The sequence below is a fragment of the Microtus pennsylvanicus genome, chromosome 4 (assembly GCF_037038515.1).
Source record: "Microtus pennsylvanicus isolate mMicPen1 chromosome 4, mMicPen1.hap1, whole genome shotgun sequence".
NCBI classification, from domain to species: Eukaryota; Metazoa; Chordata; class Mammalia; order Rodentia; family Cricetidae; genus Microtus; species Microtus pennsylvanicus.
This window is the reverse complement of record NC_134582.1, coordinates 87,207,978-87,230,067: the sequence shown is the minus strand read 5'-3', so window position 1 is coordinate 87,230,067 and position 22,090 is coordinate 87,207,978. Positions and strand designations below refer to the sequence as shown.

Below are 22,090 nucleotides of genomic sequence, written 5' to 3'. Positions count from 1 at the left end.
TAAGTACATCTACCTGCCCTGTGAGACGGATACTGCCTGATAAAAAGTTGTTTTGTCAGGGGGCTGGAGAGATGGCTCAGCGGTTAAGAGCACTGACTGCTCTTCCAGAGGACCCGGGTTCGATTCCCAGCACCCACATGGCAGCTCACAACTGTCTGAAAATGCAGTTCCATGAGATCTGACACCTTCACACCAACGAACATAATAAAGTTAAATAAAAAGTTAAAAAAAAAAAAAAGTTGTTTTGTCAGAAGCAGGCCTAATATAATAAACACAAATTTAGTAGTAGTAAAAAATTCATTTACACATTTGTAAGTTTCAAAGACACATCACCAAGAGGGTCTTTTGTTTTGTTTCTGTGTTTCTGAGACAGTCTTACTTTGTAGAACCCAGGCTAGCCTAAACTCTCTGTGTAGTCAAGGCCAAGCTCAAGATTAGAGCAATTCTGCTTCAGCCTCTCAAACGCTGGGATTACAAATGCTCACCACCACACCTGGCTTAAATTTTCATCCTTAAAGCTGGTACTGTATTTCAGAATGGCCTCAGAGGTCGTCTTTGCTTCTGGTGACTCAAACTTTGAATAGCTTATGTTATTTTTGAGAAGGAGGAAGAGAGTCTAAATTAGTCTGTGAGAATCTGAGGGATCTTGGTGTAAACTCTGATCCATGGGGAATTTACTGGGTATCAAAAGATACACGTGACTTTTATTTTTTAACTTAGGGGTTATGTGTGTATACAGGAAACATAACTCAGAACCCTACACTATGTGAAGGGTTACAAAACATGGTAACAAATCCAGTAAGGAAACCAGTTTGACCAGCTGTTCTAAAGACTGCCAGGTTTCCTTCTTTCCTTCCTAGTTTAACCATTCACCAGGGAATGAAGCCATTTCAAAGGTCAAGGGGCATATGTAAGCATCCCAAATCAGCACACCATGAACAAAGCTTCCAGTTTCCACCTCCAGCTTCCTGCTTTGCTTACAACCACTTTGACTTCAGTTCCTCTTCCTTTTTCCCCTTTGGGAGTCCCTTAATTCTTACAGGCTTAGTGTATGTTAAAGAATTCATTATACATGTGTATACGCATGGGTTTTACCTTCCTATCAGCCTCTGCACAGTCCCACTTTACACCCACAAGGAGTAATGAATCTTCAGGGGTATGTTGAAATAGGAGTGGCGGGGCGCCACTCTGTAGTAGTAAGAGCGGCAGGGGCTGCGTCCCTGGCACCCGGCCGCCCACATGGCTAGCTCTAGGTTATGCCCCGAAATAATTACAGGGAAACTGTATTCTTTTAAATACCGCTTGGCCCATTTCTATCTAGCCTCTTCTAGGCTAGCTCTCGCACCTGGACTAGCCCATTTCTAATAATCTGCTGTAGCCCACGAGCTGGCTTACCCGGAATGATCTTAACCTGCGTCTGCCTGGAGTGGGAGAATCATGGCGACTCCCTGACTCAGCTTCTTTCTCCCAGCATTCTGTTCTGTTTACTCCTCCCACCTATGTTTTAACCTATGAGGGCCAAGCAGTTTCTTTATTGCTTAACCAATGAAATCAACAGATTGATATATGACACTCCCACATCAGGGGTACACAGTGTCCAGAGCTCATGGCTGTAAGTGGGTCCAGCCTCTCCTTTCAATATTGCAAAACCAACCAACGAAGCCTTTTACCCTGGCCTAGACCTGGCATTTAGCATCGGAAAAGGAAAATCTGCCACAAGAGAAGATCAGCAAGCTACCTCTCCAGCGTCTGCACATTCCTTCGCTCTTCTATGAAGTGCAGCCCACGTATCTTCATACCTAAAAACGCAAAACACAATTTAAAATGTAAACAGACATCAAAAGAAACATATCTAGCTAAGTTTATAATATACTGAGGCAGCAGAAAAGAACCAAAAAATAATAGCACATGCCACAAGAGCATAGAAGGCAATGAAGAATAAAATACCCAGAGACCTTAAACACACAAATAGTTGAAATTTTATTTTTAATGGGAAAGAATTTTTTTTCTTTTATGGGAAAGGTCTCAGTATGTAGAACTGGCTAGGACAGGGCTTTTTATATAAACCAACCTACATATTCTTTAAATGCCTTAACTTCAAAATGGGAGTCAAAATTATGTTGGGCAAGAAGTGATATTTTTGTTTCCACAGGAAACAAAAGACTGTAGAATCATTCAAGATTAATTGTGGTAAGGTTTGATTAGGAAAGAACCCCTGAAAATCCTGACTACAGACATTAAGAAATAAACCTAGAAAAACTACAAGACCAGTGATGTTTATTTTCCCTGCTCACACAGAAAACAATCATCTTTGGCTGGCTCGTGTATGATGAGCAGTCCATACTTGTGTCAATGCAGATATGTATGTTACCTTTGAAAGTTTACGTGTTTTCAGAGTAAGGGGACCAGAAACCACTGAAAACAGATGGCCCAGGTGAGTCAGCATCTCAGAGAGCCACTGTTGCAGTTTCCTCAGAGTTCTGCATCCAGAACAAGCTTTCAAGGCTGCCGGTTGAGATGGTTCAGACTCAGACTTCTCCAGACAGGACTACAGATAAGCTTTGCATTTTCCCATTACACAGACATTGGACAACAAACAATACAGCTAGCTCTCCCAGGACTTGAACATTATCCCAGTTTTCTCAGGGTCCCCCCTAAAGATGCCAGTGCCCAAAGGTAACAAGAAGCAGTCTAGAAAGGTGGGATGGGTGGTTTTTGGTCATTTGGTGGGTTATGGATGCTTGCCAACATCTAGTAGGGATATAGGAATATAGTATAAAAAGACAACTATTAACCTCAAATATTTTACATTGACGGGACTTTGGTATACTGATACAATTTTTGTTTTGTTTTTCAAGACAGGGTTTCTCTGTAGCTTTGGAGCCTATCCTGGGGCTAGCTCTTGTAGACCAGGCTGGTCTTGAACTTACAGAGATCTGCCTGCCTCTGCCTCCCAAGGGCTGGTGTGTGCCCCCGCCACCTAGCCTGATACAACAAATTTAAGGTTATTTTGTTATAATATATATGTTTTTGTTCTTGTCTGGAGTACTGTTGCTATGCAGCTCATTTTAAAATGTATATTAAATACAGGTTAGTAGTTAGCCATCTATAATACTCAAACTTGTAGGTACTTATGTTAGGTATGTTTTCAATGTTAAGCAGAGATATATTTTTAGATAGGTAATCTTCAAACACCTACAAAATATGACATCTAAGAGGCTTAATAATCTCCAGCTTTTCATGACACGTCTGCTGCTCAACACCGAGTTACTTCAGAGATGATGGGCATTGAAGAACCTCCATATGTAACTTGCTTTCATTGTGGCAAAGTTAGCCACTGGGCAAAGAAACTGCTTTTGTCTTGACTCCTGATAGTATGCTGTTCAAACTGGACAAGCAGGACACAAAGGAAAAATACTGAATTTTGCCAAAACAAGGTAGGACAGTCCTTCAAAATTCCTGCCTCATGAGACAGAGACCCACATTGGAGCACCGGACTGAAATCTCAAGGTCCAAATCAGGAGCAGAAGGAGAGAGAGCACGAGCAAGGAACTCAGGACCGTGAGGCGTGCACCCACACACTGAGACAATGGGGATGTTCTATCGGGAACCCACTAAGGCCAGCTTGCCTGGGTCTGAAAAAGCATGGGATAAAACCGGACTCGCTGAACATAGAGGACAATGAGGAATACTGAGAACTCAAGAACAATGGCAATGGGTTTTTGATCCTACTGCACGTACTGGCTTTGGGGGAGCCTAGGCAGTTTGGATGCTCACCTTACTAGGCCTGGATGGAAGTGGGTGGTCCTTGGACTTCCCACACGTCAGGGAACCCTGATTGCTCTTCGAGCTGTTGAGGGAGGGGGAATTGATCGGGGGGGGGGGGGGAATGGGAGGCGGTGGCGGGGAGGAGGCAGAAATCTTTAATAAATAAATAAAAAAAATATCGATTAAAAAAAAAATATTCCTGCCTCATAGAAAAGTCTGCTAGGCATTTTGCAGGATACACAGGAAAGTGGATGTTGAAATTTGCCAAGATTAGGTGGGACAGTCTTTCAAAATTCCTGCTTCATGGAAGAGTTTGCCAGACATTCTAGCCCTGTAGGCCAAAGATGTCCCAATGTTGTAGAGAAACCTTGGATGACTGTCTAGGAACTAGATATCTCTGCCGGTTCTATAGTTTTGGAAGTGGGTTGCACTGCACTTCCTGTATACTCTGGTAATAGTATATCCGTTTGGAGTTTTTGATGGAATTGAAGACTGGATAATTATAGTTTTCCCTAGTTATGACAGAAGGCAAATTAGGTACAAAACTTTAGACTCATCAAGACAAGGATTAATAATGGGAGTATTTTCTTGGACTTTGCCAAATGCAAATGGACTGGATATTGTGAATGTAATTCTCACTTGATAATTGTTATTATTGTATATAGTTTCATTTGTTAAAGTTAATTTTCCTTTCTATTTAGATAATACCTGATAATTGCTCTTACTGTATATAATTTTATGATGGTAGAGTCAAGACTTTCCTTTTTATTTAGACAAAAAGGGGGAAATGTGGGATATTTATACTCTGTGTGAAAAAGTAATGCTGTGATTGGTGTAATAAAAAGCTGAACAGCCAATAGCTAGGAGGAGGTTAGGTGGGACTTCTGGGAAGAAGAAAGGCAGAGTCACCAACCAGTCACAGAGAGGAAACAGGAGCTATAAAATGGGATAGAGATAAAAGTCACATGGTAGAACATAGATTAATAAAAACACAGGTTGCCAGGCGGTGATGGCACATGCCTTTAATCCCAGCACTCAGAAGGCAGAGGCAGGTAGATCTCTGTGAGTTCAAGGCCAGCCTGGTCTAAAAAATGGGTCCCAGGACAGCCAGGGCTGTTACACAGAGAAACCCTGTTTCAAAAAACCAACCAAACAAACAAACATAAATAAATAAAACATGGGTCAATTTAAAAGAGCTAGTTAAGAACAAGTCTAAGCTATAGGTTGAACTTTCCTAACAAGAAGATCCATGTCATTATTTGTCAGCTGGCTGACAGGACAAAGAGAGACTCACCACAGAAAAGGAGGTAGCATACCGACTAAATACGCATGGTCCTAGATACATAAAAAAGGGGTATCAGTAACTGATAGAATCTGAATGGATTTGTTGGCAGTAATATAGTTACCAACTTAGTTCCTGCTTTGATCATCATACTCTGGTTATAGAAAAGGCTAACACTGGGGGAAATTCTTGATATAATTTTACAATATTTTCATAAAGCTGAAATCATCTCAAAATAAAAATTTCAATTTTAATTATTACTATTGTTATTATTGTGTGAGGACATACATGATGGGTTCACATGCCATGGCAAATGTCTGGAGGTCAGAGGTCAACTTTATGGAGTTTTCTTTCCACCTTTACATGGGTTCTGGAAACTAGACTCAGGTTGCCAGGCTTACACAGTAAGTACCTGCTTAGCCATCTAGCCCTCAAAATAAAAACGTTTAAAATATAATTTCTGAATGTAATATTATCTATATGGCTACTGATAGAAAACTTGATTTTCCATCTTATCTAAAATTGTATCAAAGTTATTACCTGAATAGATATACGTATTTCATGCATTCATGGTGCCTTTCTTTATAGTTATACAGACACTTTTCAGTTGAATTTAGATAGGAAAGTCAATCTGATAATCCCAGAAACTATTACAAGTATCTATATGTAATGGAAAGCACTGGACAATGTTAATCAACATAGTCCTACTGTCATTATTAACTAATAGAAAACTTGATGTTTTTTCCTCTGTAAGTATCAATTAAAATCAGCAAGTATTTATTGAATGCTAGGCACTGTTAGGCACCAGAGTTGCCAAGAAGAATTGTACTTCTCCAACTTGTTGTCTCAGTAGTTAACACAGAGGACTTACAAAATGTCTGACAAGTAAAGGAATGATCACATTAATTTCAAATTCAAGACTTCACAGCAGACTGACCATCACTTCTCAATCAATTGAAAAGAGCAAGTTAAACACTGCTTGCCATTTAAACTCCAGATTCCTGTTCCCATCTCTTCTTCCCCTAGTAGGCTTCGCTCCTTACTATTTTGTATCGCCCTCATACCAACTGAGTGTGTCACTTTTCTGATGATTCATTCTCTAAATAATAATGCAGACCCACTCAACGGGACTTCTGAGACAAAGGGTTTATTAATTCACAATTCCAGATTACAGCCTACCAATGTGGGAAACCAAGTCTAGAGTTCAAAGTTATTCCTTGCATAGGCAAAATAAATTTGAAGCAGTTAGTCACATTACATCAAAAGTCAAGCGCCAATAGCAATAAACAAACACCAGGTGCTCAGCTAGTTTTCCCACTTACACAGTCTAAGATCCCCTGCCAGGGAAATGGTATTAACCATAGTAACTGTGTCTTTCCACGTCAATTTACATGATCAAGACAATATCCCCACAGACCAGTGCCCACAGGCCGACCTAATCCAGACAATCCCTCATTGAGGCTTCTTTCCCAGGCAAGACTAGACCACCACACCCAACTACTCATTTTCTCTACTATGAGGTGATTATGTTACTGGGCATGGTGAAGAAAGGGAGACAAATCATTACAAAGACATACTACTCATGGGTCTTAGCTGTCAGTTACAATTTTTAAAAATTCATTCCTGAGTAATCCACTGCCAGGGGAATGGTGCCACTCTCAGTGGGCATGTCTTCCAACCTCAATTAACACAGCCAAGATAGTGCCCTTACAGACACATCCATGGGCTTTGAGGGAAGACAATCCCTCCAAACAAACATTATACCTCATGTACAAAGTCACTTTTAATACATACATGATTTTACCACATGTTACTGAGGTGAAGACCCTGCCTATAAATTCATTCAAATTTTTTTCTCTTATATTTCTCTAAGTCAATAATGGGGAAAAAAATGGAAGGAAAAAACCCATACTCATAATGCATCAATTTATTTAAATAATTATTGAGGACTAGTGGAAGAGACCATAGCACAGGCCGATTAACATGTAAACAACATGTAAATACCTTCTGTGCTGGACAAGACAAGCTGCTTTATAAAGCCTTTGACTCTAAGGATTTGGGAATCTGGTTTTTAAAAACCTATGACAGTACAGACAGAGGCCAGTTACAATGGTGGCCACTTATAATCCCTGCACCATGTAGAAACTAGGCACATATCTGGGCCTCAATATCCAGCTGATCTGGCCTACTTGGCAAGTTCCAGGCCAGGGACCTACCCTATCTCAAAATAATCAGGCAGGCACCTGAGGAACACTTGAGGTTAAGCTCTGACCTCCATGGACGTATACATAAAGCTATGATCTAGAGGACAGAGAAGAAAGACGGAAAAAGTAAAAAGGGCTAGGAGTCTATCTCCCCACCTAGACCCTAATTACACTGACAGAGTCCTTTGGATGAAACCAGTCCGATGGCTTGCTAACTGCAGGGGAAGGTCTGGATGGACAACTGCTTAATTTGGGTCAACATGGTTTTATTAGAGTAGCAGCTACCCACGCCCAGAGTCCCCAGGCCCCACAGCTGCAGCCATGTAATAGGAAACTTGTCTTGTGGTTATTGGAGACCTGTGCTCCAGTCCCTAGTTACTGTTTCTGCTCTGGGAGGTGTAGACACAGAGGCAGTCACCACTGCAAATCCCTCTTATTCATGACAAAGAGACTTTTAGCAGATTTAAAAGGCCAGCATCTGGTTTTGGTCTCCCATTATTTCTTTTTCTTTTCTTTTCTTTAAATTAGATGCCAATCATTTAAAGAGTAAACTAAAATAGTCACGAGCAACCACTTATACGAAGGAACTAATGTGGTTGAAACATGTTATGCTTGCCTAGCATAAAACCCTAGATCCAGTTCCACCAGCACAAGTATGTTTGTATGTAAATAAACTGTACGCAATGGTTTTTACTAATACTTCCTTTTAGGTTCACTTATGTCCTTCACACTACAAACACAAGCAGGAAATTAGCACCAAATAAACATACATTTATGATCTCAATCTCAAACATGGTGTGGAGGGGGGGCGAAACCCTCTAGATTTAGCAACTACAGAAAAAAATCCAACTGTGAACTAAAAACAAACTATTGATGAAAAGAAGTGAACAGATCAGGAAAAGAAGCTGTCATCCACTGTACACACACACCAGGTCTCATGTCAGAGGACTTCATAACATAAATAATACAGAGATTTATTTCATAACATCTCTGGTATAGCTGACATACTATAAAAATCACACTTTTTAAGTGTTTTCATAGGGGTTTTCAGTACATTCATAAGACTGTACAATTACGACATTACTTCTAAAATATTTTCATCACTGTAAAAAGAAAATTCATACTTACTCACCAGCAGTTACTACCTACCCTACCATCCCTCCAAACACTGGCAATCACTAATCTTTTGTCACCATAGTTTGTTTCTTCTGAAGATTTTATTTAAGTGGACTGACAAATATGTGCTCTTTGTGCTGGATCCTTTAAGTTTTCATCCATGTCTAATCTATCAGTCTTTCATTTATGTGGCCAAATAACACTTCATGATATGGATACTTCATTGATGGACATGCATGCTGCTTCAACTTTTTGGTTATGAATACAACTACTACACACATTCAAAGTTCAGGTACAAGTTTTATGTAGATGCAGATATAGATATAAATACATACATATACATACACACACATACACACACGGGGGTGGGGGTGGGGGAGGCAGCGAGTGCACACCTCTCACTATGTAGCACAGGTTGGCATCAAACTCATTCATGATCGGGAATTCCTGCCTTGACATCTAAGTGCTGGGATTAATAGCATGTGCCATCACACCTAACTCAGTATGTTTCCACTTTTCTTGGAGTTAAACGGCTATTTTATATGACAATTCTGCAATTAAATTTCTGAGAGACTATGAAACTATTTTCCAAAGTGGCTGCATCATTTAAATGTCCATCAAGAATACATAAGGATGTTAATCTGAGCCAGGAGTAGAGGCACACATCTTTGATCCCAGCACTTAGGAGGCAGAGGCAGGCAGATCTCTGTGACTTTGAGGACAACCTGGTCTAGTCTACAGAGTGAATTCTAGGACAGCCAGAGCTATGTAGAGAGACCCTGATGGTGATGCTAACTTGCACAGGTCCTTGGCATACTCAATATGGTGCAGCTTTCTGAATGGAGATGAAGTACATGAAGTGGCATTTGAGTGCAGTTCAGATCTGCACTTCTCTAATGATGATAATAATACTGAGCACTTTTCATGCTCTTCTGGGCCATCTGTGTATCTTCACTCTGAGATGTTTATTCAGATTTTTTGTTTCTTCACTGGACCACATTTTTGTTACTGAGTTATAAATGGTCTTTTACAGACTATGGATGCTACTCCATTAGTCAAATAATATGCAGAAAAATTCTTCTCCTGTGGGTTTTTATTTAGCTTTTGTGGTGGTGTTGAAACAAAAAAATGCTTAATTTTGATTATGTCCAATTTATCAGCATGTTTTCTTTTTGCTTGAGCTTTTGTTTCATATCTGAGAAGAGCCACATCTTATATTATTGTGTCAAGAGAAATGGGTTGGGAAATAAATGATATAAGATTCACAGAGTGCTGTCCTAAAATGCACAAAGCCTGTGTTTGATTCTTAGCATCATATAAACCAGACTTAGCAGCACATGCCTGTAATAGTGGCACTCAAGTGGAGGCAAGAGGATCAGAAAGTTCAAAGTGGTAATCCACTACACAGAACATGGTTCTAGCCTGAGCTGCAGAAGACTGTCAAAAAAAAAAAAAAAGAGCAAAACGAAAAATAAATTGAGTTCTTTAATTTGGAATCATCCACAAGTAAAAACAACAGTGATTATCTGTCCAAATCAGAATGGCCTTGTACGGAGGGGTGAAAGCAGCTGCCTTCAAGGAAAAGAAGTAAGCAATCTTGTCATTACACTAGCAGAAAATTCTGGGGTTTTATCTGTAAAACTGTAAAGCATGTTTCAACAAAAATTAAAAGTACAACTCTGCTCTAAAAAAAATATTTACCTGCTAAGTAATTCCAGTCCGGCGGAGTACTTTGTTAAGTATGGAGCACTCCTAACAAGAGAAACACTTATTAGAATTGCTGCAGATTCGGTCAACTTTAAAAAAAAACTGCTATAAGTGAAGTAGAAAAAGACAAGATCTGAGTAAATTGGGAGCATGGGGACCTTGGGAGAGGGTTGAAAGGGAGAAGAGAGGCAGAGAGGGGAGCAGATAAAAATGTAGAGCTCAATAAAAATCAAATTTAAAAAACTGCTACAAGAATTCTGGCACTGCCAATTATTATGTAAATAATTTTAAAGCCACTAATGAGGGGCTGGAACAATGGCTCAGCAGTTCAGAGCACTGACTGTTCTTCCAGGGGATCTGGGTTCAATTCCCAGCACCCACATGGCAGCCCGAACCATTTGTAATTCCAGTCCCAGGGGTCCCAACACCCTCTGCTTGCCTTCATGGTAAACATACACATAAATAAAATATCCTACAATCTTTTAAAAGATTAAAACCACTAATGAAGAGGATGGAGAGATGGCTCATGCAACTCCTGCAGAGGATCCCAGTTCAGTTCCCAGTTCCCATATCAGGCAGCTCACAATTGCTTGTAATGCCAATTCCAAGGGATTTGGCACCCTCTTCTGGCTTCTGTGGGCACTTGCAATGCAAGTAGTGCACATTAATTATGCAGGCAAGCGTACACATGTGCATGTGTGGGTGGGCGTGCACACAAACACAATGACAATTTATTTAAGCTGTCGAAAAAATATATTGCTTCATAAGTAATAAACTGCAACATAACAATATTATTTTGCCAGGCAGAAACTGTCTCTAGCATATAATACAATAAACATTTTCATATAATGTCAGTTAAAGAAAATAGGCTGGATAAAAGCTCACTGTTTCCAGCTGAAATTGAATTTGATCACATACTTGAAAAAAAATACAATTCTAGTGTCCAAATGTAAAACACGTAGCACATTTACAGGAACTCACTTATCAAGTTCTATTTCATTATTAATTTGCTTTTCAGTAATTCAGGACTTTGACACACTTCAGCTCTTTTAACACTTCATAACTTCATAAGTTTAATACAAATTCCATGTGTCTCAATATTTAGAATGAACCAATACTTTTTGGGGGTCAGATGCACTCACTCAACAGACCTGAAGCCTATAAAAATGATCCTATTACAAACTCAGCCAAAAGTTATATAAAATTCAAGCTATGCTAATTAAGCTGGCTTGAGCTTACCTGGGCTTGCTTTTTACTTTTGCTTCTCTTGATTTGTCACTTAAAGTCTTCAGCCTATAAATTAACAAACAGAAAATACATTTTTAACAAGTCAAAATTTTCAACCCCATAGGGGGTTCAGCCCATACCCTATCCCCAAAATTACAAAGCTCAAAAGAATCAACAATCTGTTTAATACAAAAATAATCTGTATATCTCTCTAGCTGAGTTTAAGAAATTCCATAAAGCCTTAGCTGTCCAGGAAGCAACAAGAACCTCCACAGGTGAAAGTCAAGAAGGGAGTTTTTACAGCCATGTTCTACCATTTTCAGTCCAATCTCAGAGAGGCTTTAAGTTGTAACGATTTAGACAGAGCTACCCTGAGACTGCTACCCACAGCAGTGGACCCTACTCAAGCAGGATTATGTTTACAGTTGAGAATGGAAGGTACACATAATATATATCTATGCTGATATCTCAAATACAGAGTTCTAAAGTATCTTTTAACTTCATAATTCAACCTATCAACTTTTCTGCCTCCCCCATAAAAGAAAAAAAAGAATTTGGGATAAAAAGGTAAAGAGAGATCATTATAGAGAACTGAAAATAAAATTGCTGTAAGATTTAATAAGCACTTCCCCATGTGGCTCCTTAATAACCATCTGTTTCAAAAATTGGTCTTTAATCAAATGTAATGTGTGGAACTTATTTGATCTGGATTTGGACTTATCAGCTGTAAAAAGGCATTTCTAAGAAGCAAGGAAATCTGATTACAGGCTGAGTAACTGATACTATCAATGAATTAGTGCTAATTTTGTAGCAGCACATCTGTGCACTGCCTATGCTGGTGAATGAACTCCCCGGGAGAGGTGCAGGGGATCCGTGGAGGACTGAGACAGGAAAGACAGACACCAACACTTGAAGACTGTTGACGGAGACATGCGGGGCTCATATCACTGCTCTGTTTTTGTGTATATTTAAAGTTTTCATTTTAGAAAATGATTTTAAATTAGACATGAAAGCACATGCCTGCAATCTCAGCAGGGAAGCTAAGGTAGGATGACTAAGGGTCCAAGGCCAGCCTGAGATCTTATCTTAAAAAATGTTTTCTCTAACAATAAACTCTTTAAATACTCATTTCTCATCATACGTTCTCCAATACACACACACGTACACACATACACACACGTATGTATATATGTATATCAAGGTACCAAAATTTAGAATAAAATACAAGAAGCAGCCAGGCAGTGGTGGTGCATGCCTTTAATTCCAGCATTCAGTAGACAGAAGCAAGCGGTTCTCTGTGAGTTAGAGGCCAGCTAGTTCCAGGGCAGGCACCAAAGATACAGAAAACCTGTCTTGAAAAAACAAAAACAAAAAACAAAAACCAACAGCACAAGAAAGAGGAAATTTTAAGAAAGAAAAAGATGTGGGGTTACAATCACTATTATTTTTTTTGTTTTAAGTTCTTTTTTTGTTTGTTTGTTTTGAAGACAAAGTTTAACTTTGTAGCTCTTGCCATCCTGGAACTCAATATGTAGACCAGACTGGCCTCAGAGTTAGAGATCCCTGGAATCCACATAAAAGCTGAGGAAGCTTCTGTAATACTAGCACTGCGGAAGCAGAGACAGACACATCATTGGAGCTCACAGGTCAGACAGCCTGGAGGAACTGATGAGACCCAGGTTCAGTGAGAGACCCTGTCTCAAAAACAAAACAAGGTGGAAAGTCATTAAAGAAAAACCCAGATGGCCTTCTGTCTGTACTCATTCACATCCACATAGACATGGACACAAACCACATGCACATCAAATAGCTATGACATTACTGAGCCAGGGTGGAATACCATAGAGCTTCCTGATGTACCAGTGACAGAGAGATCTGCTAGCTGGCTCAACTGCTCTGGGTTGTATGGACAGCATTTCATTTGCACACCCATCAATTCCCACTCTGCCTACAAGGTAGCAGGAAAAGGGACAGTGGTTGCTTTGACAAAAACTACAAAACCTGCAAGTCAGCATATTTTGGTCTTTAAATCACATTCAACCTTCTGCTAGTTCACTTTTAAATTCTGTTCACAAATCAAAATCCAATTTATTATGTTCACATATCTCTCTTATTTTGTAGTGGCACAGACAGAAAGAGACACACACAAACACAGGGTGGAGGGGGTCTGATCTCAAAGAAAAACTATCATATTTAAAATGACCCCTTAAGCTCCACAACCTGACAAATGCACACCAAAGTGGCACAAACTCAGAAAAGGGAAAATAATTTCAAACCACCTTTGCCCTAATGAATCTCAAACACACTGCTTCATTTCTGACCCCTCTCCTAAGGGTACCTTCAATTTCCAAGAGCTCCTCAGATCTCAAGGGCTACTTCACAAAATCACTATCAACTGCTCCTTTCCCCTCAAGTCTTTTCTTGTCCTTTATGTTGGCATAATACCATCACTTATCTAAGATGCTACAAATCGCTGGGCAGTGGTGGCGCACACAATCCCAGTACTTGGGAGGTAGAGGCAGGTGGATCTCTTATGAGTTTGAGGTCAGTGTGATCTACAGAGCAAGTTGCAGGACAGGCTCCAAAGTTATACAGAGAAACCCTGTCTCAAACAAAGCAACAAACAGAGATAGTACAAATCAACATTCACAAGTTCTAGACCTTTTCATTTCACTTCTCACGGCTGACAAGCTCAACCACTGCCTGTTACATTATTCCTCTTTTACATGTCTGCCAGCACTCATCATCTCCTACATGGCCCACTCATGTAGCGTAACTTCTCTGCTCGCCATCCCTGATCCCAAACATAAAAATGCATGTAAGCCCGTCCCTTAATCTGTTAGCCACAACAGCTCTGACTTTCTAAATAATTTGCCTCCTGCCATTAGTCTAGATGTTCTGTGCTATAGCCCCAGTACCTAAACAGGGTCTGACACAAAGCACAGGATAAATCTTTGATAGATTAAGCAAAGCATGAAAAATTCTCTGTTCCCAGGTCCTGAACTTCCTTCCCAGCTACATCTACTAAAACGGCTTCCATTTCTCCAGTACCTTGACTGAAACCTATAATAATCCATTCTTATTCTTCAAGGTCCAACTTAGAAACCTTCAGTGAATGCACCCAAATTAAGGACTCCTTGTGGGCTCACAAAGCACATCACTAGTGTCTTTTAACATTCAGTTCATTAGCTTCGCTTTTCATTACTACCAGGGTGGGAAGCTGCTTCTGTAACTTTGGTAGCTTCCAGATCTAGCCCAATACACAAACATTTCTTGGTACATACTATGCAAAACTGAGCATATGGTCTCGCAAACCTTAAAAGCAACTATGAAAAAGGGTACTTTGCACATATATGCAGGCAAATACACACATAAAACAAAATAAGTAAATCTGAAAAAATAAAGGTAGAAAGCAAAAGAGAAAGGCACCTGGTACTAACTATTGTCTCCACACACATACGTATACCTCTTATATATAGGAAGGACCTATCAGCTGAAGGAGTAACTTAGTGACAGATTGCTTGCCTACCACAAGGTCTTGGGTTCTACTCCCAGAACCTAAAAAAAAAAATAAGGAAATGAAATCCTAGAAAGGTCAACATCTCTAGCAAAGTTTTGTCTACAGATAACACTATAAACTAAAGTATTAGATACTCTTTGCACAATTTAAAACCATAGAAGAGGGGGCTGGAGAGATGGCTCAGTGGTTAAGAGCATTGCCTGCTCTTCCAAAGGTCCTGAGTTCAATTCCCGGCAACCACATGGTGGTTCACAACCATCTGGAATGAGGTCTGGTGCCCTCTTCTGGCCTACAGACATACACACAGACAGAATATTGTATACCCAATAAATAAATAAATATTTTTTAAAAAAAGTCAAACTATAGAAGAGGAGAAAAGAATGAAGATATTCAACAAGAGTTGGGGGCAGTGGTGCCTTTGAAAGCAAGACAAACAGGAAATACAAGCCTGTAATATATAGTCACAAACCTTCAGGAAATTTGTGTTTCCATTCCCTGAAGAGATTTACATATATAGTATCTAATTTTTTTGTTCATAAATGTTCAAAGGTTAAAAGAAACAGTGGATTCAAAGTCTGTACTTCCAATGGTTTCCCCACAGAGCCAATCCAGTCTAAAAATATATACAAACAAAAAACCTGTTTCTACAGGAACCTCCAAAAATGGCTCCAAGAACCAAATCAAATGAAAACAAAAACAGAGGTAGAAAGACCCAGAGTTAATGTCCTCCAGTTCTAAGGCTTTTGGGTTTGCCTGCTAATCACTTAGGGGGAAAGAACATGATATAACCACAACACTAGGTTTTTCCTGGTACTTGTACCATGGATGTTTATGAGGAAAGACCACAGGGACTGGGGATGGTGCTCAGCAGCAAGGCACTTGCCTGGCATGTTCGAACTACCAGTGTGGTAGTTTAAAAGGAAATGGCCCCCACAGGGAGTGGCACTGTTGGGGGTGTGGCCTTGTTGGAGTAGGTACGGTCTGACTGGAGAAGTATGTTACACTGGAGGCAGGCTTTGAAGTCTCATATATGTGCTCAAACCAAGCCCAGTGTCTTAGACCACTTTCTGTTGCCTGTGGGTAAAGATTTAAGAACTCTCAGCTCCTTCTCTAGCACCATGTCTGCTTGCAAGCTGCTAGACTTCCCACTATGGTGATAATGGACTAAACCTCTGAACTGCAAGTAAGTCAACCCAATTAAATGTTTTCCTTTATAAGAGTTGTCATGGTCATGGTGTCTCTTCTTAGTAATAGAAACCCTAACTAGGACAGAAGATGGTACCAGGGACTGGGGTATTGCTGTTATAGGCATGATCATGTTTTTGTTTGGAGGAATTTAGACTTTGGGAGTTTGGATTAGGAAAGCAGTGGAATGCTTTAAGCACCGCTTAATAAGCCTATCAGTAACAGAATGGAAGACAACGATGCTAAGAGTGATTTGAACTGTGAGGGACTGACTCAAGAGGTTTCAGAGGAGAATTTTAGTATGTTGCCTAGAAATTGTTCTTGAGATATTTTGGTGAAGAATGTGGCTGCTTTTTACCCTTGTCCAAAAAGTTTGCCTGAGGCTAAAGTGAAGAGTTTTGGATTAATTCCCTTGAAAAGAAAATCTCAAAACAGCCTAGAATAGACTCTGTTGTTTAGTGTTAACTCTAATGATGATATAGAATGAAAAGGAACAAGCTGAGCAAGGAACAATATTTGAGGAGAAAAGGGTCCCTAGGAAGTAGAATGGAGCTAAGTCCTGTGTTCAAGGAGATAAACAGATGAAGAAATGGAATGAAGGGAGCGGTGACCTCAGAGCAAGATTCCACCAACTAAATTATGAAAAGGAACTGAAGAAAATCTTAGAGCCTGACATGGTGGCAGCACACACCTTTAATCCCAGCACTGAGAAGGCAGTGGATGGCAGATCTCGAGTTTGAGGCCAGCCTGGTCTACAGAGCAGTCAAGCTTAAGCAGTGAAAGAAATCATCAGAAAACAGAAAGCTGGTGAAGACGTAATTGAAAGAGCTCTGAGCTCAAAGTCAACCTGATCTACAGATCCAGTTTCAGGAGAGACAAATTTAGGCAGTGAAGGAACCCATCAAAAATAGTAAGTTAGTGAAGATATAATTGAACAAGGAGCCACGTTCCAGCCCCAGCAAGCAGTAGAATTTAGCAGGTTCTAGAGTTGACAGAAGAAATGGACTGTGGAATTTGCTTTCAAGACAATGGAAAGATGTTGATGCCAGGCATGTGTCAGGGATGTCCCTGAATGGAGGCCTAGAGAGGCCACTGTGTGAAGCTGTGACGTTGAAGACTGGATTGCCTTGGAAACCGCAAGATGCTGGAGATGCCAGAGCCACGGGATACCTGTCCAGGGAGTAGAACCAGCCCAAGAAAGTATGTTGCAGTCAACAAAGCTGAAAGAAATTGGAGATCTGAAGAGCATTTTGACATCAGACATGGAGATAAAGAGTTTGTAGTTTGCCCAGCTGGTCTTGCTTTTTGGTCTTGTATTTCTTTACTATGCACCCTTCCCTACGTTTTGGAATGGTAATGATATCCTGTGCCATCATATGTTGGAAGTATATGATCTGCTTCTTTGATTTTTTACAGAGGATGACAGACTGCATGAATCTCAGAAGAGACTTTGGACTTTAAAACATTGTTCAGAGTGTGATAGACTATAGGGACTTTAGAAATTGAACTAAATGCATTTTTGCATTATGATATGGCTACAAGCCTTTGGGTCCTGGGAGTGGAATATGGTAGTTTGAAAGAAAATGCCCTTCAAAGGAGCAGTACTATTGGGAGGTATGGTCTTGGAGGAGTAAGTGTGTCACTTTAGAGGTGGGCTTGAGAGCTTATACATGCTTAAGCTACTCCCAACGTTTCAGTTCACTTCCAGTTGCCTTTTAGATCAAGGTGTAAGGAATCTTAACTCCAGCACCAGGTCTGCCTGCATGCTGCCTTGCTTCCCACCATGATGATAATGCTGTACCTCTGAGCTGTAAGCAAGCAACCTCAATTAAATGTTTTTCTTTAGGGACTGGAGAGATGGCTCAGTGGTTAAGAGCATTGACTGCTCTTCCAGAGGTTCTGAGTTCAATTCCCAGCAACCATATGGTGGCTTATAACCACCGGTTATAAGATCTGGTGCCAACTTCTGTCTGCAGGGAACACATGCAGGCAGACCATTGTATACATAATAAATAAATAAATCTAAAAAACTGTTTTCCTTTCTAAGTGTTCCTATGGTCATGGTGTCTTTTCACAGCAATAGAAACCCCAAGACACCTAGTACTGAAAAAAGAAAAGAGGCTAAAAGCCTAAGGACAACCCGGGATCCTCCAGACCATCTGTAATTTCTATCTTGTCCTGTAACAATAATGACTTACATGGCATTTTCTGATAAGTCTGAATGGAATGTAGATAATGTAGCCTTGTAACTAAAATTCCTTCTCTGGAAGAGACATAAACAATGTTTACCCCCTCCCCCTAACATCCCAATGACAGGCCAAGACATGGTATCTACATAGTACACTTTGGGGAAACCAGTAAGTTTTTTGAGCTTCCTTACAGAGCACAGGTGAGGCATTACTTATAGGAGTGTGGGTGCATTTCCCCCCGCAACAGACTGCACCTGGAAAGCCTTTATCCTGGGATGAGGGCTTCCCCTCCTCTAGCCTTCTCCAGCTAACCAGCCCCCTCTGGATGCCACGCATAATTAAGGCAGCACTGAATATAACAGGTGGTAATGAGGAGCAGCGGGATCCACAGGTGAGGAGGGGTCCTAGAAATAACAAGCTCAGCTGAGATCATTCTTCTCACTTGGGATGCAGTTGACATCCACAAGATGTCAGTTTCCTGGCTTTGAGGAGAGTCATGGAGGACACCGCTGGACATGATTTAGTCACTAAGGTGTCATTCTCTTGGGAGAACAATAAAAATAGTGCTGTTTGGGGGATGGTGGTGGAGTGATGTCTCAGCAATTAAGAGGACTTGTTCTTCCAAAGAACTTGAGTTTGGTTCCCAGCAACCACGTGGCTGCTCACTACTGCTCCTCACTCCAGTTCCAGGGGATCCCATGCTCTCATCTCCCCTCTGCAGGCACCTGCAGACACATGACATTCATATACAGAGACACATAAACATACACATGGGAAAAAGTTAAAAAGATAATTTGCCAGCTCTATGAGTTTTCAAAAACTGACAATGAGCAGAAACTGAGTCTCTGCCCCTGCTGTTAGGAATAACACTGCATATAGCAAACTCAGAAAACCTATCGATTGAAACCTGAGCACAGGATATTAGAAATTGTTTTAGAAGACAGCCGCTCTGTCTGCTGAACACTTGTTCTAACTACCAAGGATCCTACCAAAACAGGTTCAATATTATAGTCTTGGAAGCTGACTGTCATGACTTTTTCAAAGAAACCCCTCAGTGCTTATTACCACAGAAATGTGGATTGTGTTTCATTTCTTAGCCAAGGCCAAAATGGCCAAGCATGTAAAACAGAATATGGAAGAGTTGGAAAGATGGTTTTTGTTATTCCCTCAGTAAAATAAAAAAAAAAAATGTGTAGGAAATTAGGAAATTGAGGACCTGACCAAAGTTAGTATCAGCAGAGTTGCCAGAGTGCCTTTTCCTTGGGAGACACACATGATTCAAAGATTGTTATTTCTGCCAGGTAACAGGATAATGGCACAGTCTCCTGGCCTATCAGCTAAGTAACCTGTACAGAAAGGAAGCTGGGATGTAAGAAACCATAAGAAACAAAACCTTCTCAGGATGTCTAACACTAAACCTGTCCCAGGCTATGGCATTACTTCCCAGGGGCTCCTGATCACATATCCTCAGATCCTACCCCTAACTAAACTCTAAATTTTTAAAGCTACCAGGTCTCAGAAGACAGAGTGGGGCTGAGCAGTCCAGAGTCCACATTCCTAACCAAGAAGCCTTCTAAGTAAACATCAGGCATAAGAATGGGTTCTGAGACAACCATGTGATCAATGCTCCTAGCAACTACCAAAAGGGACGCTGAGCTTATTAAAGAATTCCTTGAAGTAGTAACAGAAGAGTATTCAAGTGGGTTTTACTCATGGCCACTGTCATGTTACAAAAGCAGGCTATCAGAGCAACACACTGAAGTTAAGTTTACACTCAAAAAAAGAAGTTGCTTTCCCTAAATTTATAGTTTAAAAAGATGCAAGCATGCAGTAACACTTATCACTGAATAATTCCTTAAGCACTCATAATTAATACTGATAAGAACACAAAGCTAAGATCGTCAGTAATGACACATATATAGCAATACACATATTCTAATATATGTTGGAAACTTTCAAATATTTGCCAACAGGCAAATATTCTTAAACATTTTTTTTTCTCCACGAGATAAGAGCTCAGCTAACGTTTTCCCCATGAATTATTAAAGTAGCATCGTGACTACAGTGCCCTCATATCAGGAACACTCTCCGAACACATGACAGATCATCAGGTCATGGCGGTGGATGCCTGGAATCCCAGCACTGAGGCAGAAGTATTTCCTAACAGTTCAGGGCCAATTTGGGTTCGAGCATAAGACGCTGTCTCAAAGAAACAAACAAAAAAGAACAAACCAAAGAGATAGCGGCACTTTTGTAAGGCAAGAAAAGCTGCAAATGAATTAAACACTAAAGACCACACAAACAGCGCTTGTTGCACATCTAACAGTCCCGTTAACTCTATGAGACGCACCATTACTATCATTTTAAAGTGGCAGAAGCAGAGGCAAACCGAGTAACTTCGTCAGGTTAAGTGGTAAAATCCTGCACGAGTGCTTAGGCAGCTTGGCATCCCGACACGTTCCCTGACTTTGTAGTGCATCGCATACACCTGGGGAGTCCTTTAATGACGCCTTCCCCTAACATTCCGGCTTAACTGGAGCTCCGAGCGGGCAGAGCCTGGAGATTGCGAAAGGTTCCCCGGGGCGTCCAAAGTTTGGGCAACTCAGGGTGTCAACAATTTCGACCTAGCTCCGTCCCTGTGGCCCAGCTCCTCTATCCGGGCGTTAAACCAGGGCAAAGGCAGCGAAGGAGCAGAAGAGGCAGGCTAGCCTGGCTAAGGCTCGGGCCGAGCGGCCGGGTGTCGGAGCTGAAACCGGAGAGGGAGGCGGGTCCCGGGTGGGTCCTGCCCTGGGAAGGGCCGCGGGCTCCCAGTGCGGAGGACACAGCCCCTCACGTGACCGTGGTGGCCCGCTGGGCAACGCTGTCCCGCGACGGGGCAGGAGGGCATCCCCGCCCGCGCCACTCAAAGAGACTCGGGGCCGCCGCCGGGACGCTGGGAAGTTCGCTGTCGCCGAGGCGCCGCGACGCCGAGGCGCGAGGGCGCGCCGACCCGACGGCAGGCAGCCCCACGGCCCTCTTGGTCGCCCACCGCGTACTCACCCGGAGGTGAAATCCTGCTGCACGCTCAGCAGCCGCTCGCGCAGGGTCTCCAGCATCGCGTCGCCTCCCTTCAGGCCTCGCGCCGCCGCGGCCACCCCCGCCCCCCGACGCCGCCGTTGGGCGCCCCTGCCCTCCCGCCGGCTCGCCTCCTCACACCGCAGTCGCCGTGCCTTCCGCGTCCCCGCCCCCCTCTGCGCGCGCCCGGCCCGCGCAGCCGCAGTGCAGCGCGTAGGGCAGCCTCCCGCTGCGCCCAAGGGGCGGGCCTTCGCCGGCGCGCTCGCCTTCTCCTCGGGCAGGGCAGGAAGCCCACCGGCTGCGCGCTGCTGGCTGGAACCCGGCCTTCTCCGGGATAACTGCCGCGCAAAAGCAGCGTGGAAAGATGATTTCGGTCCCTGACCTCTTTAGGGAAGGGTTGGCTTTCGAGGGTCGGAAGAGAGCTGCGGGAATCTCTTGCGTAGCTGCGCCTCCCTGTAGCAACAGTGTGTCAAGGATTTTGGTCCCCGGTGTTGGACTTTGGCAGTGGTTGATCGTCTGTCACCATACCCTTACTTATCACACTCTGGATCTTTAACCGCTCCCATCAAATGTCTGTGTCCTTCACACCTCCACGTTGTTAGCGTTTGTTACCTCCTCACCCCGTCTCCGTGCGGGGGTGGAACTCAGTATCTTGGACACTAAGGCTCTACAGCTGAGCCAGCAGTTCTCAACCTTTCAGTCGTCCGCAGGGCAGTGGCTCATCCCTTTCTTCCTTTCATCCCTTCTGTTTCAATGGCTGCTTACAAGATCACATGCACAGTCTCCTCTCTGTGCTCTCTTCTGGGTTATCCTAGCCATCATCTATTGTACTTCCTAT

At 41.9% G+C, this 22,090-nt stretch overlaps 1 protein-coding gene across 4 annotated transcripts in view; it reads right to left on the bottom strand.

Annotated features, from left to right (window-relative positions):
* Dtnbp1 (dystrobrevin binding protein 1) overlaps positions 1-21,382 on the bottom strand; it is a 104,616-nt gene extending 83,234 nt beyond the window's left edge. For 2 of the 4 annotated variants that reach the window (XM_075969779.1, XM_075969776.1), the window contains exons 1-4: positions 21,238-21,382; positions 11,317-11,370; positions 10,072-10,122; positions 1,739-1,799 (exon numbers count right to left, since the gene is read on the bottom strand). In XM_075969779.1, the coding sequence (XP_075825894.1) occupies positions 1,739-1,799; positions 10,072-10,122; positions 11,317-11,370; positions 21,238-21,293 (222 nt within the window). In that variant the 5' untranslated portion in view covers positions 21,294-21,382. Of the gene's footprint in view, positions 1-1,738; positions 1,800-5,062; positions 5,104-10,071; positions 10,123-11,316; positions 11,371-14,770; positions 14,863-21,237 lie in introns of all 4 variants that reach the window. The other 2 variants (XM_075969775.1, XM_075969777.1) reach the window with 2 other exon arrangements.
* Positions 21,383-22,090: the final 708 nt, after the last annotated feature.